The sequence below is a fragment of the Cyclopterus lumpus genome, chromosome 23 (genome assembly GCF_009769545.1).
Source record: "Cyclopterus lumpus isolate fCycLum1 chromosome 23, fCycLum1.pri, whole genome shotgun sequence".
NCBI lineage: Eukaryota > Metazoa > Chordata > Actinopteri > Perciformes > Cyclopteridae > Cyclopterus > Cyclopterus lumpus.
In genome coordinates, this window is record NC_046988.1 from 1,087,878 (window position 1) to 1,103,479 (window position 15,602).

At 46.4% G+C, this 15,602-nt stretch overlaps 1 protein-coding gene across 1 annotated transcript in view; it reads left to right on the forward strand.

The window, feature by feature from the left end:
* The first annotated feature begins 350 nt into the window (after window positions 1-350).
* The window catches only part of lmo3 (LIM domain only 3), a 39,684-nt gene continuing 24,432 nt past the window's right edge, over window positions 351-15,602 (forward strand). Inside the window, exons 1-2 of the mRNA XM_034526383.1 lie at window positions 351-375; window positions 4,052-4,265. Coding sequence (XP_034382274.1) covers window positions 351-375; window positions 4,052-4,265 — 239 coding nt within the window. The remainder of the gene's footprint in view (window positions 376-4,051; window positions 4,266-15,602) is intronic.

A 15,602-nucleotide genomic window follows, 5' to 3' on the forward strand; every position in this document is an offset into this window, starting at 1 on the left:
CTGGGGGGTCTCTCTCCTCTCATTTGCTGCCCGCATCTCTCCCCGCGCGGCGATGTAAAAAAGAGCCGAGCTCTCACACGCCGCGTGACGACCCGACGGCGGCGAACAAGCTCGCTCGAGCTCCTCACATCCGCCCTCCGCCCTCCACCCTCCTCCCCCACGCGCACACCCCTCCCTCCCTTTCCCCACCGCCTCCTTCTTCTTTTTTCCATTCCTCGCTGGTCGCCGTGCTGGATTGTTCCCTCTCCCTAACAAAGCGCCCTTTCCCAGCCGGCCTGCAGACAGCTGCTCCCCGGGACCAGGCGGCGTTGCGGGTGTTGCACGGCGAGGCGCCTCAGCGGGTTCAACAAATGCAGAAAAGGGAGAAAAGTTTCGGTAAGAACGCTTACTTTGAGCTTCGGCTTGTGTGTGGAATACGGCCCGCTTCGCGCGCGCGTGTGTGTACGTGTGTGTAGTGTGTGTACGTGTGTGTAGTGTGTGTACGTGTGTGTAGTGTGTGTACGTGTGTGTAGTGTGTGTTCGTGTGTGTAGTGTGTGTTCGTGTGTGTAGTGTGTGTTCGTGTGTGTAGTGTGTGTTCGTGTGTGTAGTGTGTGTTCGTGTGTGTAGTGTGTGTTCGTGTGTGTAGTGTGTGTTCGTGTGTGTAGTGTGCTTTGCGACGTTGCAAGTTGCAGCATCTCTCTGCGTCGACCGACGCGTCCAGACCGACCTGCGGCTGCTCGGAGCCCGGCCGGCTCGCCGCGTTGTTCCGCTGATAACCTTTTCATCAGGACATCACGGGGGACGTGCTCCGGTGTCGCGTCGCTTGATCGCGGCGCTGATGCGCGCGCATCGGCTCCGGAGAGGCTGCTTGTCAAAGCCGCATGGCAAATTGAGTCTCTGCGTTCAACCCGTTATTGGCCTTTTACCGGCGCGCCGCTGCCATGGCAACAGTAATTAAACTGATGGGGTGAAATGTCAGCATCTCGGAGCCGCCGAGCAGCTGCGACTGAAATAGCAGCTCCGCGCTGAGCCGCGCGCCATCACCCTGCATCCGGCTCGGATGATGATACATGTGGCCGAAAGAGAGAGAGAGAGAGAGAGAGGGAGAGAGAGAGAGGGAGAGAGAGAGAGAGAGAGAGAGAGAGAGAGAGAGAGAGAGAGAGAGAGAGAGAGAGCGAGAGAGAGAGAGAGACAGAGACACAGAGAGCGAGAGACAGAGGGAGAGAGAGAGAGAGAGAGAGGGAGAGAGAGAGAGAGAGAGAGAGAGAGAGAGAGAGAGGGAGAGAGAGAGAGAGAGAGAGAGAGAGAGAGAGAGAGAGAGAGAGAGAGAGAGAGAGAGAGAGAGAGAGGGAGAGAGAGAATAGGAGCCGGCGGGCAAACAAAACAGATATGATTAGGCTCCGAGCAGCTGTGACTCCCGTCATGCAAAGAAACGAGACTTTTGTTCAGCACTCAAAAGTGGCCAAATTGCTGCTTCCCCCCCCCCCCCCCCACCCCCCCCTCCTTCTTGATTGCACAGTAAGGAAACAAGAAAAGAAAAGAAGGGGGATCCTTTTGGTTTGGTAATGAGCAGCGGGGACTTTGTAGTGTTAACGAGGCCCCGGACGGATCAGTGCCGCTGAACGGAAGCAGCCGGCCGAGCAGCCGCGCGCGCCCCCGCTTCCCACAAATCCAGCCAATTAACAAATCAACGGCCCCACACGCACCGGAACGCACGAGCCAGCGCTCACACTGCGACCTGTTTGTAGGGGATGACGTGTCTCTAAACATGTGTAGACTGTGAGGCAGGTGGTCTTTATCTTCTCATCCTCATATGATATGTACCTTAAAGGACCACTCCAGTGCTGTGTATGCCTTAAGCCTCTTTAGTCAGAACACACATGTAGTTCCCTCCTTCTATCAGGGTGGATGTATTTACAACATTCACATCGTGGACTCAGTGGACTCACTCAACGTTAATGGCACAGCCTTCACGTTGCCTGTACGTTAACTGCAGTAGAATCAATGGAAACCGCAGGTTCTCCAGAAGGAAGAGACACAGACCAAGACACACACATGCCAAAGAAAGTAAAACCACGCAGCATCCTTCACCAAGGGCCAGAGGCCATGATGTGAATGACTCCAAAAAAGTGTGTTTCTACTTGGAAATGGCACATGTGGAGAACTTATTTGAGCTGAAATGGTTAAATAGAAAGTTCCAGTATTTAAAAGGACTAAAACTAAGACACAGAGTGGGAGTGTGCGCGTGTATGTGTGTGTTGAATGGGGCACAAAGGGGAGCGGGGGGTGTGCCTCTCCTCAGGGAATGGTAGGAGAATACTAATTCCAGCTGGTGCGAAGCCACATTATCCCCCCCCCTCTCCACCCCCCCAGTGGGCCAACAAAGGCTCTCCACGGTCAGCTCAGGCCAAACAATACAGGCCTGCTGCAAAGCTCTCGCCTGTAGCCACACCCCTTTAAACACAGTGGAGGTCAATGTAAAAAAAAAAGAAGTGTCCTGGCAGAAATGTGCGACTGTGTCTTTGTGTCTGTATGGGCCTGGTGCTGGTCTCAGTGCTGCCCCAGAACAGCTGCTGGTGCTGGTCTCAGTGCTGCCCCAGAACAGCTGCTGGTGCTGGTCTCAGTGCTGCCCCAGAACAGCTGCTGGTGCTGGTCTCAGTGCTGCCCCAGGACAGCTGCTGGTGCTGGTCTCAGTGCTGCCCCAGAACAGCTGCTGGTGCTGGTCTCAGTGCTGCCCCAGGACAGCTGCTGGTGCTGGTCTCAGTGCTGCCCCAGGACAGCTGCTGGTGCTGGTCTCAGTGCTGCCCCAGGACAGCTGCTGGTGCTGGCTGCTTGTGATCCCACTGGTCACTTCTTCTTCTTCATGGCTTTCTACGTCTCGTTGTGACGCCCCTTTAGCACCGGACGCTTTTTTGTCCGGTGTTGCTTAAATACCACTTACCACTTTAAATGAGGATTCATTTGATTATATTGCTTGTGTTATCTGCCATAAGAGCGGTGAATGTGTGTTACAAAGACCTCCACACCTGGGCCAGATCAGTATTCTCCATGGACAGTAAAGTGCAGTGTGTGTGTGTGTGTGTGTGTGTGTGTGCTCTCGCAGACCAAAGACTACATCCTCCTCTTTGAGTAATGTGCTAATCAGCGAACGTTTCCATGACAATTAAAGTACAGCGATCCTGACTGGGAGTTGTCATTTCAAAGGAGTGGGAATGAAGTGACAAATATACATATCCATAGACAATCAAATATCACAATGCTTTTCACCAAAGAGCTCGATATCTGAGGGCTGACCGTGGGTGCTTTTACAAAATGTCCACAATGAAATTTGGAATAAATAATGATCAGTAATGTGGGTGTAATGACTAAGTGGTTAACTAGAAATAATAAAACAGCTGGTAACTTCTGAAATTAAAATCAGTGCAGTGTAATGCAGCCTTTAAAACCAGGAACAACAGCACTGATGGATATTAGGATATCCAGCTCTAAGAGGACTTTAATGAAGACACAGTGAGCTGCCTCCTCACTTCTCTACAGCTCTTTGTACTCCAAAGGATCACAAAGGATCATCTTTTTAGCAGACTTTATTTTGTCTGAGAATGGTGTGGTCCAGATCCCGGCCTTCCATGGGACCTGGGTCCAGACCCACAGTTTCAGATTTCAGATTTGAATGAAGAAGATTAGGTTTGCAGTGTGTGAGACCTAAAAGAACGTCTGTGCTTTTTGTCTCATTTCATCTTATTTTTGTGTTAAATACGTGAATATTGTTCTTCGAGCAGCATCATATTGGAAGAACAATATTCACGTATTTTACACAAAATGTAATGTGTCCATCGTTTGACTTTTCTTATGACCTCAAACCTCTTTTTAAAGCCCTCATGCATGTTAAACCACATCACACTCCTTGCTGGATCATTTGAGCTTCGTCCTGTCTGGGGGTTTTGTGTCTCTCTTTCACGACAAGGAACCGTTGGCCTCCTCGTCAGTCAGTGCGTCTGAACCCTCTCTCTCTCTCTCTCTCTCTCTCTCTCTCTCTCTCTCTCTCTCTCTCTCTGTGTGTGCTTCTCCCAGGTATACAAATGCTCTCCGTCCAGCCGGACACCAAGCCAAAAGGCTGTGCCGGCTGCAACCGGAAGATCAAGGACCGCTACCTGCTGAAGGCCCTCGATAAGTACTGGCACGAGGACTGCCTCAAGTGTGCCTGCTGCGACTGCAGGCTGGGCGAGGTGGGCTCCACGCTCTACACCAAAGCCAACCTCATCCTGTGCCGGAGAGACTACCTACGGTAAGAGATACCTATGTCTGGGAGTTTTACCCCGTGGGATGGAGTGGAGATGCTTTTTGTTCGTGACCTGTGACCTTGTTTTAAAGAGGCAATCCTTAAGATTTCAGACCGGGTTGATTTCAGTTTGAGTGAAAACAAAGGAGTTGTGCTCAGAGTGGAGCAGTCTGGGTTTTCTTTGTTGTACATGAGCTTCAGGTTTTCAGACTTTATGTGTGTGTCTACGATGGAGGACAACTGCAACCAGTTTGTCGTGCTGCAAAGAGATGTTGGAATAGGTTCATGGTGGGATTAATCCCGTCCGTCAGTGGTAGACAGGGACTCCCACTTTAAGGCTTCAAAATGTGCCTCGACCCAGAGATTAGACAGTTGCAAATGTATGCAAATTATGGTATGGCGTTTGGAGTTTTTAATTAGAGACATTTTTGTTCATTGTGTTGTTTTAGCTTCTCTGTATTATTATTGTTATGAATATTTTTTTTTTTTTCTCCAAATGGAACACTCAGGATTAGCTTCACATGGCACCCTTTTCTTAGGAAGACCAGGGCTGTTCGAACATGAGGAAAACATTTGGTGTCACTAGTTGCCATGCAGATATTGGTTTTCATAGATTTTAAACATGTAGAATATAGGTTTGTCTTTAAAAAAAAAGAAATCCAACTTTGGAATATGGCAGCTTGTGAGAGAAACTGACAACACCTCTGAGCATCACGAGGGGTAAATGACACGAGCAACATTTACTCAAAGAATATGTTCATCTCGTCAACCAATTAATAAGTCAAATCACAACAGCAACATCCAACCCGTTACAGTCTCGTCCTGAGTCAGGAGACTGAGGGCGTAACCAAACTGAGATGAGGACCCGCCCCTTGGACATTTTGATTGACACACCGATGCACCAATATGGTTCAAGCGTCAGCCTAACCTTTGGGGTTAACAGGATTAACTCCTACGCTTCCTTATGTTTTTATCTGAATGGAATTTATTTGCTGGACTAGAGTTCACGCACCTGTTTATTCTCTGGAAGATTGTTTTTAATTCACAGAAATAGGTGTTACGGCCTTTTTTATTTGCAGTGCAGCGTTTTGTTTTCAGTTGGCAGACAGAGCAAGTCAAGTTTCTATCAGAGGTACAATCTGTGTTTATGCATCTGTAACTCACTGTCACTCTACTCTAGTAATAGTATACTGTTTGGCCAAAATCGAGCATTTCAAAAATACTTTAAATACAAATCAGTAGTTTTAAGACAAACAGCTGAGCTTCGAGTGGTTACCATAAGAATGTGTAGTTTATGGACTGGTTTCTGTTTTACCTCGGCTCAGCTGGAGAGAGGTTCTGAGAGTTTTAATGTGATATATTTTATATATGTGAATATGGTACTTAACATAATAAACACCCAGTGAGAGACATCTCTTTATTACATACACAAAGAGATGACAGTCAAGATGTTCCAACAGAAGTGTTAAAAACTAATATATATAAGTCTTTTTTATGTTGTTACTGTCATCTATAATGTTATTTGCATTTAAAACAACAATTCAAATGACAAGGAAGAAAAATATTTCTTATCTAATTCTCTAAAATTATTTTCAAAACATAAATTGAGCTAGTGTTAGCAGTTGAACAGCTCTTAATTCCTTCTCTAATATGAAGCCAAAGTGGCTGTTAAAACATCTCTTTCAAACAGATGGATGTATTGATGATACCGAGAGTTTATGTTAATACTCATTTGATACTGAATAGCAACGCTAGCTCTGTCAGAGGGCTTTACAATACATATACGACATCCCTGTCCCAGGACCTCACATCGGATCAGGAACAACTCCCAAAAAAACTTGTGTGTGTGTGTGAGGCCTTGACACACACTGCTATGTGCTCTACACCCACCTGCGTTGAGGAGAAGCTTCTGTGCCAGAGAATACGACCAAAAGGTTTGAGCCTCACTGCAGGATTATCCACCTCCAGTCAGGCTCACTCACTCAGCCTGCACACTCACACCGGCTCAATATGCAGCCGGAACTGGCGCAACAGTAAAGTATGTTTCCGTCTATGCACCTTTCACATAGACCCTCATGACTGAAATTAGTGAGGCTAATTTGTGAAGCTTTATTTGTTTACAAGTTCGTATAACATTTGTCGCAGTGTTTTTATCTTTTTTTGTGTTGCAGATTGTGTTTCCCACAAGCCAAGCAAAACAATCTCTGTGCTTACTCTGAATGTCGTACTGGACTTTTCAGTCAGCCCCACAGCTGGTGGTCAGTCTGATGCCACTCACTAAAACAGAGATAGAGTAGCAGGTGTTTCATTTTTTGTTTAAATTCTACTGATACAAAACTGCTCTCCTTTTGTCCTCCAGACATGTCCACAGAGCACGTATTTATCTCCACCCAGTGACAACGCTCACTAAAGACAACTGTTTCCATGAACACGCTGTAATTCATTTGGACTTAATAACACAAACCGCCCTGTTGCTTTTAATGTGTATTAATAAAATATACAATAGCCCCCAGCTAATGCACCATTTCCTTCTGATTGAGTAACGTTTGCTAAAAACTACAGTGCCCAGCTGTTAGAAAATGGTTACAATTGGTTTAGACAGCAAACTACTTTGTAAAGGTTAGAAAAAACATTTAATTTAATTTAATTTAATAATGCAACGTAACAAGGTAACGTAACGAGTTATTGTAACAAGGTCATGTAACGAGGTAACGTAACGAGGTAACGTAACGAGGTAATGTAACAAGGTAATGTAACGAGGTAACCTAACAAGGTAACGTAACGAGGTAACGTAACGAGGTAACGTAACGAGGTAACGTAACAAGGTAACGTAACGAGGTAACGTAACGAGGTAACGTAATGAGGTAACGTAGCGAGGTAACGTAGCGAGGTAACGTAGCGAGGTACCGTAACAAGGTAAAGTAGCGAGGTATAGTAGCGAGGTAACGTAATGAGGTAATGTAGCGAGGTAACGTAACGAGGTAACGTAACGAGGTAACGTAACGTAACAAGGTAACGTAACGAGGTAACGTAGCGAGGTAAAGTAGCGAGGTAACGCAATGAGGTAACGTAGCGAGGTAACGTAACGAGGTAACGTAACAAGGTAACGTAACGAGGTAACGTAATGAGGTAACGTAATGAGGTAACGTAGCGAGGTAACGTAGCGAGGTAACGTAGCGAGGTAACGTAGCAAGGTAACGTAGCAAGGTACCGTAACAAGGTAAAGTAGCGAGGTATAGTAGCGAGGTAATGTAATGAGGTAATGTAGCGAGGTAACGTAACGAGGTAACGTAACGAGGTAACGTAACGTAACAAGGTAACGTAACGAGGTAACGTAGCGAGGTAAAGTAGCGAGGTAACGCAATGAGGTAACGTAGCGAGGTAACGTAAAGAGATAACGTAACAAGGTCAAGTAGCGAGGAACGTAATGAGGTAACGTAAAATAATGTAAATTAACAACAGCATTTCCTTTTGGTTTTTAAATGGCACACAAACTGCTGTCTCCTGTGTGAAAGTCCTGGGTTTCCCTTTGTGGACTTCCTCGCTCTGTATACTTGTAATTATGCCATGTAACTTTCAATAATGCTCACTCCATACATTACGTCACTAACTCTGCCCACATGTAAAAACGTACCACATCCAATTGTTATTGTGGTTTGCAACGTACAATGCCAGGCTGCTTAGTATGTATATGTACCCACACATCGAGCTGGGTACCAGGCCCCACCTTCCTGGTGGCTATCGTGTAGCAAAGCTCCAGAACACAAACACTGTAAATGTCATCAGCGAATCAGCTGATGTGGACATTGTTTTCCCCACTGCCGACGCAGGGTAAGTGGAAGACCGATCCCAACATGTTATTCTTTCATCTTCAAAGTTCAAGGTGACTGAATTGATTTGACGCTCGCTCTCGCGCGAGTGGCCCAGCCCAGCGAATGCTCCCTGACATCTCCTCACTGCTGGCTAATGAATGGCAAATATAGCCAACCGCCGCTCGGCATCAGATCTGCGGAGCGACAAAGAAAGCCGGGCTCCATCGCTAAGGCAATCAACGACCGCGGCATCACAAAGCAATACAATTTTACACACACACACACACACACGCTCCCTTACTCAAAAGGCAACCTCAAACGTATTATTTCTACTTATGTTTATCGCAGTCTGTCAGCCCACGTTAGCGACAGAAGAGGAAAAAAATAAGGATGGTCGCACATTGGGACCATTTTTGTATTCCATTGGCTTCAACAGTAAATTACTAGGGCCTTCATCATCACCCACCCCCTCCTCCAAGTCAATCCTTTTCTGCTAAGCAGGGTGGCATGTTATTAGGCCTGACATAACCAGGGTTAATAGAATTCTTCAGGGGTCTACAACCATGAGCGATGTGATCCCACCAGCAGAAAAATAATAATCCTTTATCGCAACACATGCACAAACAACTGAGGGGAAGAAGGGGGAAAAAAACAAATACGGGGAGAAAAAACTTCAGCAGTGATCAAATATGATGTACAAAGAGGTGTGTCTGTGTGTGTGTGTGTACTAAGCCATCCCTTCATAAACCTGCGACTGCAAACATAATTACAGGTATTATCTCCTGGAGCTTGATTTGTGCTTCGCTCTCTCCGAATGTGGAGAAAACGCAGCGAGAACATTTTATCAACAAATGATCCCCTTTGAAATGGAGCCTCCATTGATGGTTCTGGTAATCGCACGACGCCACTGTTTATGCTGATGTGTGATTTCCACAGTACAGAGCGATAATGTTGGAAAGCCCCAGAGGAGGAGCAGAGCAGACAGACTGACACGTTTAAGTTAAAAACCAATGAGGAAATGAAGACTGCTGCGTATCGGCCTGCTGAGTGCCACCCGCTCACACACACACACGCACACACACACACACACACACACACACACACACACAGCGCCGGCTCCAAGGCCGGGTGCAGGCGTGAAAAAAGCTGTTGGGCATCAGTTAATGGAAAACTGTAAATTCCAGGCATCCATTTTAAAGACAGCACCAGGAGAACACTTATTTATTTATCTATCTATTCATTCATTTTTTTTAATCCAACTTCAATTTTCCTCTACAGTGGTTTTACTAAGATTGTAAATGCAAGCAAACTCACAGAGCCGTCAACACGGCTGGATTTATTAACGTTTTGGAAAGCTGGCTATCAGTGAGAGATAACCAACATGTAGAGCATGGTTCAGTGTAATAACTTACATCCCCCTCCTTCAGGATCAACTGTGCAGTCCACAGCCACCTTGTATACCCACATATGTAAATGTAAATGAAAAATGTATCTTTTTTTCCATCTCACATTGTCAGTTTGTATGTCGGCGTCAGCCGTGACTGTGACATCAAGTCGGGCGTTATCTCCAGCGACCGGCAGGGAGTGAGGAGGGAAAGGGCTGGGGCTGTCTGGAACTCATCTATTCTTTTCACAAATCTCTTTTGGATACATTCTTCCTTATGAACATGTGTCGAACCTTTTGTGCGATTACTCACAAAGTGGCAAAACATAGTTTTCTTAGCTCAAATGAAGTGTTCTAGGCCACACATCTTAATTATTATTATTTAAATGTTGACTCAAACAGCTTCACTGTGAGCTGAAAGTGACTTTAACCTGCACACATATTTTCCTTCATTCACTTGAATATTTTCTTTGTACGTGTATTCGTAATATTTACAAAATCAAACCGACCTGACGTGTATTCAGACTGAAGCTGAGGATGAAATCATTTTGTGTGCAGCTCGTGTTTAATTAGCGCTTGTAGCTAATGTGTATGCATGTGTGCTCGTGGCGTCTGGCTCAGGAGCTAGAGCGGGTCGTCCATTGAGCTGAGGATCGGCAGTTTGATCCCGGTCCGAACGTTGAGGTGTCCGAACCCCAAAGCCCCCCCAGCGCTGTGTGAGTGTGTGTTTGAGCGATTCACATAGAACCCGATGAGCAGGGGTATTAACCTGTGGGTGGCTGAAAGGGTTAAATGTGGGCTTTGAGCCGTCTGAAGACCAGAAGAAAGATGCGTTCTAAGTCACCATGTGTGTCACCGCTTGGCCTCCAGCTGATCTCAGAACTCCAGAGCGACAAACTTGGATTGGTCAAACAAACACAGGACTTTCACCTAGCAGTCCACTGTCCCTGTCCTCATGGACTTACACACTACGCTGCCCTCAGCAGCTAAGCGTGTCACCAGCAGAGCGGTCTGTTTCCTGTGAACCGACATATGGAACAGTATCTTTCCTGTGAAGCTGAGCATATGCAAAGATGTGCATCATTATTGGAGCCACATGTTACTGACATGAATCAATGAACTCAGCCACTATGGAAGACTAATCTACCAGCGTCGTCGTGTTGCTAACTGGCTAATGTAGCTCCACTGACAATGATGGACACATCAGTCAGTGGCGATCCGTTATGAAACATAAGCGACGACATAGACGAAGCACCAAAAGAGCAGTCAGTGTCAGACTGAATAATGGGGTGGTAATTAAATGTCCATTCAGCTGGCTGCAGATGCGGCTCCGTTCTGCCCAGATTACACACACACATTCCTGAGATAGATCCCTCATTGTTACGGATGGCGAGCCGAAGGGCCGAGGTTTCAGAATAGCCTCCGCAGCGCCGCCCCGCTCACCCGACGAGCTCCCGGGAGGCGTGCAGGGATCCGGGTGTAGTTTGTCATCGGGCCGCTTCGCCCTGGCGCTCTGGAGGCTGAGAGATGCAGGCCAACGAGGCCCGCCGGTCAGTGGGTCCAGGGCTCACTGCTTCAGTGTGAGGGAGCACTGGTTACACCGTTTAGTCCCTACTTCACATCACTGGCGAACATTGGTCGTGGTACAGTTTCCCATGAAAAGCTTTATTGCTATCGCCAGGAATAATGTTCATATTGAACATGCAGCGAGGGAGGTAACGTGTCCCACTGCAGGAGGCTGGAGGCCCGTCATCATACCTTGGTTCGTTTACGAGAACCAGGATCCTTCCCTCGACGTATGCATAGAGCAGCTGTTATGTGCAGGTATTAAAATCAACGTTATTGAATATAATTAGAGTTCTGTCTGTCAACACGGCCCCTGGTGAACACCATGCTGTCTTCTTACTTACAGCTGTTAATGCAGATTAAGTTATAACGTCAGTCTGTAAAAAGAAAGTGTGACCAGTACTTACCACTGGTATAGCCCATGAATACCCTCATACAGAGGTTCTGATGACATCGTGATGACATCGCATGTAGTGATTGGTTCTCATTTGTGCGTTCTCCTATGACGGTCCAATGAGCAGGACGTCAACCAGTGCAGAACCAGTATGTTTCTGATGTCAAATATTTATGTTCATGAAGTAACGTTTGTAGCAGCCGTTAGTTAGTGAGTTCCACCCGAGACAGCAGTCTCCTGAGTGTTAGAGGAGAAGGAGTTGGTTCTTTCCTGAAGGAAGTGCTTCTCTAAAAGGTCTCAGTGCACTGATACTTGGTCCTTTGGACTTGGCACATGTCTGACCCTTTCTTCAGCAGCAGAACAGTTAACTGCAGTTTTGATGTAAAAGTTGACACATTGTTGTCACATACTGGCAGAAAAACATCCACTTATTTGACTTGATTTGAAGTTCCCTGTTTACTGAAGTCACCATCATGTAAATGGCACAAAGCCACCCTGGAGGTTCTTCTTCTTCTTCTGGTACCACTTGAGCACTCGAGGGGGAGAGTTTTCCTGCAATGCGGTGGTTCATTGGGGCCCTAGATTGAATCCCGTCTCCGCTGCTTGTTATTACAATAGAGCACTCGGCGTGCAGAGAGGGCCTCTCCTGCTCAGGCTCCTAATGGGACTTAAAGGTGGAGAATGCAGCACTCGGTCTGTCAGCCTGGCCACTTTACCTTCCATCATCTTTCTCAAACACACACACACACACCTCTCTGTCTCCCTCTTAAGTCTCGGCCCTCTCGGCCTTCTTTGATGCTGCTAATCAGGCTCTCCATCACTATAGAGGGGCTGTGATGATTACCTGATTCTAATTACATACAAGGGGGAAACTTTTGTTTGATGTATTTTGTGCGTTCCCCCCCGGAGACTCAGTCATCGAAGCAGCCTCCGTGCAAGTAGGCCGCAGCTGGGGTGTGTTGTAAAGCAATACCCCCCCGCCCCCCTCAGGAGGCGCTGCTTAAAGCAAGAATAATGCAAGGAGGAGAGAGGCTGAGACCCGCGCAAAATTAAGATGTCACCACCTGGCGCTTTTAGGCATACCTTCACCACTGAGCTGAAGGTATTAGAATATGAATAGGTCGGGGCTATAACTTTCAACAAGCCCTTTCTCCCTGTCTCTCTTTCTCCCTGCTCTGTCATTAAACTTACGATGGCAGCGTTAAATTCAAATGGCGTGTGAGAGCAGGGGGGCAGAGATGAAAATGGGATGGAAATGCTGATCCGCAGTCATATAGTTCTGACTATATAGTTATGGCCATCGCTAGTTAGTGGAATCTGTGGGTGTTTCAGTGAAAACTCAACGGTTGTGAGTGAAAGCGGTCAGAGCAGGACGCCGTGTTCCGCTCCCTCCAAAGGCTCCACAGCGCGGCCCACGCAGTCTATCTGAATCCCACCTGTTCCTGCTTGCTTTAGATTTCTTCTTTCACTCGGTTCGCATGCATCACAAATCCAGCCTCAACGTCCTCGACACGATGCGGCACCATCCGCCCCTTCTGTCTCCCCGAATGAAATTGCTTTTGGCGAGGTCAAGGGTCACAGAGTGGTGCGTGTTATGATTTGATCTGATCTGTGCCGAGGAATAGAACGGGGTAATTCTACCTGGTGTAGCTTCCTATTTTCACGCCTTGTGTAAAGGCCTTAAATTGTTGCATTGCTTCCTCTTGTTTGTTTTGGGGTTTTGGGGGGGCGGAGACCTGGTGAGTCCTCCCCCACAGAGGGAGTCTGGTGGCTCGGGCTGTTACACAGAGATGAACACACGATTGTCTGAAGGGAAAAACTCCTTCATTATTTGTTCTGTCAACTCTTAGATCCCTGAGAATGGAAGTTGATCGTCTCTAAGAAACCAATTATTGGCTTGTATTTTCTACCACTGATAATACCGCCTGGCACGGAGCCAGATCAGTGATGTCACCGCATGCTGCAGGTAATGAATGGACAATAAAAGGATCATAAAAAAAGATGCTTTTCCCTCACAGATGATTGCACTGTTCTTTAGAAGAGAGTTGACAGAACCACCAAGTGACCTTTTTTGCTTTGCCTTTCTATTATATATATATTTGTATGTATATATATATATATATATATATATATATATATATATATCCATCCATCCATCCATCCATCCATCCATTTTCAATACCGCTTATCCTCATTAGGGTCGCGGGGCGCTGGAGCCTATCCCAGCTGACATAGGGCGAAGGCAGGGGACACCCTGGACAGGCCGCCAGTCCATCGAGGGCACATGTAGGGACATACAACCATTCACTCTCACATTCACACCTCTGGGACATTTAGAGATCAATTAACCTGCAGCATGTCTTTGGACTGTGGGAGGAAGCCGGAGAGCCCGGAGAGAACCCATATATATATATATATATATATATATATATATATATATATATATATATATATATATTTGTATGTACATATATATATATTTGGATCGTAAAAAAGAAGTGAGAAAACAGAACCGCAGGGGATAACTTCATATATCTGTAGATTATATACATCTAGGCAGTGCAGTTTTATTAAAATAAAAACTGCAAAACCAATACAAATACACAGAATAGAAAGAAACTTTAATCCCCTGTTGATAATAGCGGCCCCTGTGGACAAACACGGTAGTGTTTCCAAACACCAGAGTCCCTTCAGAAAACAGCAGCCGGGTCCGACAGTCCAGGTTCTGGTTCTCCTGTGAGATTGAAAATAGGAGAGCTCGTTTTACTCTGTGTGTCCCGGGTTAGAGGTTACTGAGCCATGTAATATCGCAATAAAATACAAATCCTATTATGTTTTATTGTCATTCATTCAAATCTTTTTTGAGTCATAATTTGGACAGTCACATTATGTTTAATGCCGATTCAAAGGTGTTTTTTATCACTTTCAGTTTGACCTCAAGCGGTTTAGGTGATCTGGATCAACCGCTGGTCTTCCTTCTTCCTCACCCAGCATATTTATTTGAAGTGATGTGAGTCTATTAAATACTGTTGCCCACCATCTTTACTTAGTGTAGAAACAAGAAAGAACAGTCCTCATTTCCTTAGTGTCGACATGAGGCTAATGGAGCACTTCCATCAGTCACTATGGAACCCATGGACGGCCTGGTGCCCCATCCACCCAAACCACGGGGTCCCCCTGTACGGCCCTGTGTGTTTCATCAGGGGGCTTATCTAATTCACTGTCCCAAACACATCAACCGGGGTAATGAAAAATTCATTGAGTCAGTTACTTTGCGCAATTGAACACATCCATCATCTCCCGCCGCTTAATATTGTAAATCATGTGACTGCCCCCCCCCCCCCCCCCCCCCGGACCAGACGGACCTCTTTGTAATGAATATTGACTCGTATTGCGTTAAATTCATTGGAGCAAATCAAGCCTTTTAAAGCGTCTGCAAGCCGCCGTGCGCCGCTCTGGTCACGGGCCAGTCAAGTGGCAGCGTTCAAGGTTTTCATTTCATTCTTCCAGCGATGTCGAAGTGGAAGTTGCTAACTCCATTACCTGCTGACTGGACACGGGTTGAATTGAACTTCCCTCTGCGCTGGATCTCTCGCTTCATCCCGACTATTTGATATCCTCCCTCCTTCCAGATTAACCTCTATGGCCCTAATAAATGGTCCGCATTGACATCAAAGAGACGGGAAGACGGCGCTATGCCTTATGGGAAAGGGAACGCGGGGCCTCCTGAAAGAGCCCGAGCCCGCCTCCCCTTCTCACCCAACAGTAATTGTGGCTGTCCTCTCCGAAATTATGCTCTTCTTTGTCTTTTTAATTAAACTCAAGAGCAGTTTGGAGGCTATTTGACCTCAGCTGACCCCTCTTTATGGGGAGTGCCGCAGGTCATTTCCATGCATATATTAAGGGCTCGGGCTCCTCTTAGGCAATGATCCGCGAGGCTTTGCAGATTAAGGAGAGGTTCAAGTCTCGAGTATTGCCCGTTTTTAATCTGCTATGTGGGAAGTTCTTTGATAAAGAAGAAGCAGAAATGCTTTAAAATGGTTAAGGGGAAGTATATTTTAAGTGATTGTGTTGTATCTTTAGCCACGGTTAACCTCCTTAACCCGGATCTTTCCCACTCAATTTCCTCTTAAAGGAAAAACACACACACACACACACACATTCTTATCCTTATCTTATCTACTCCA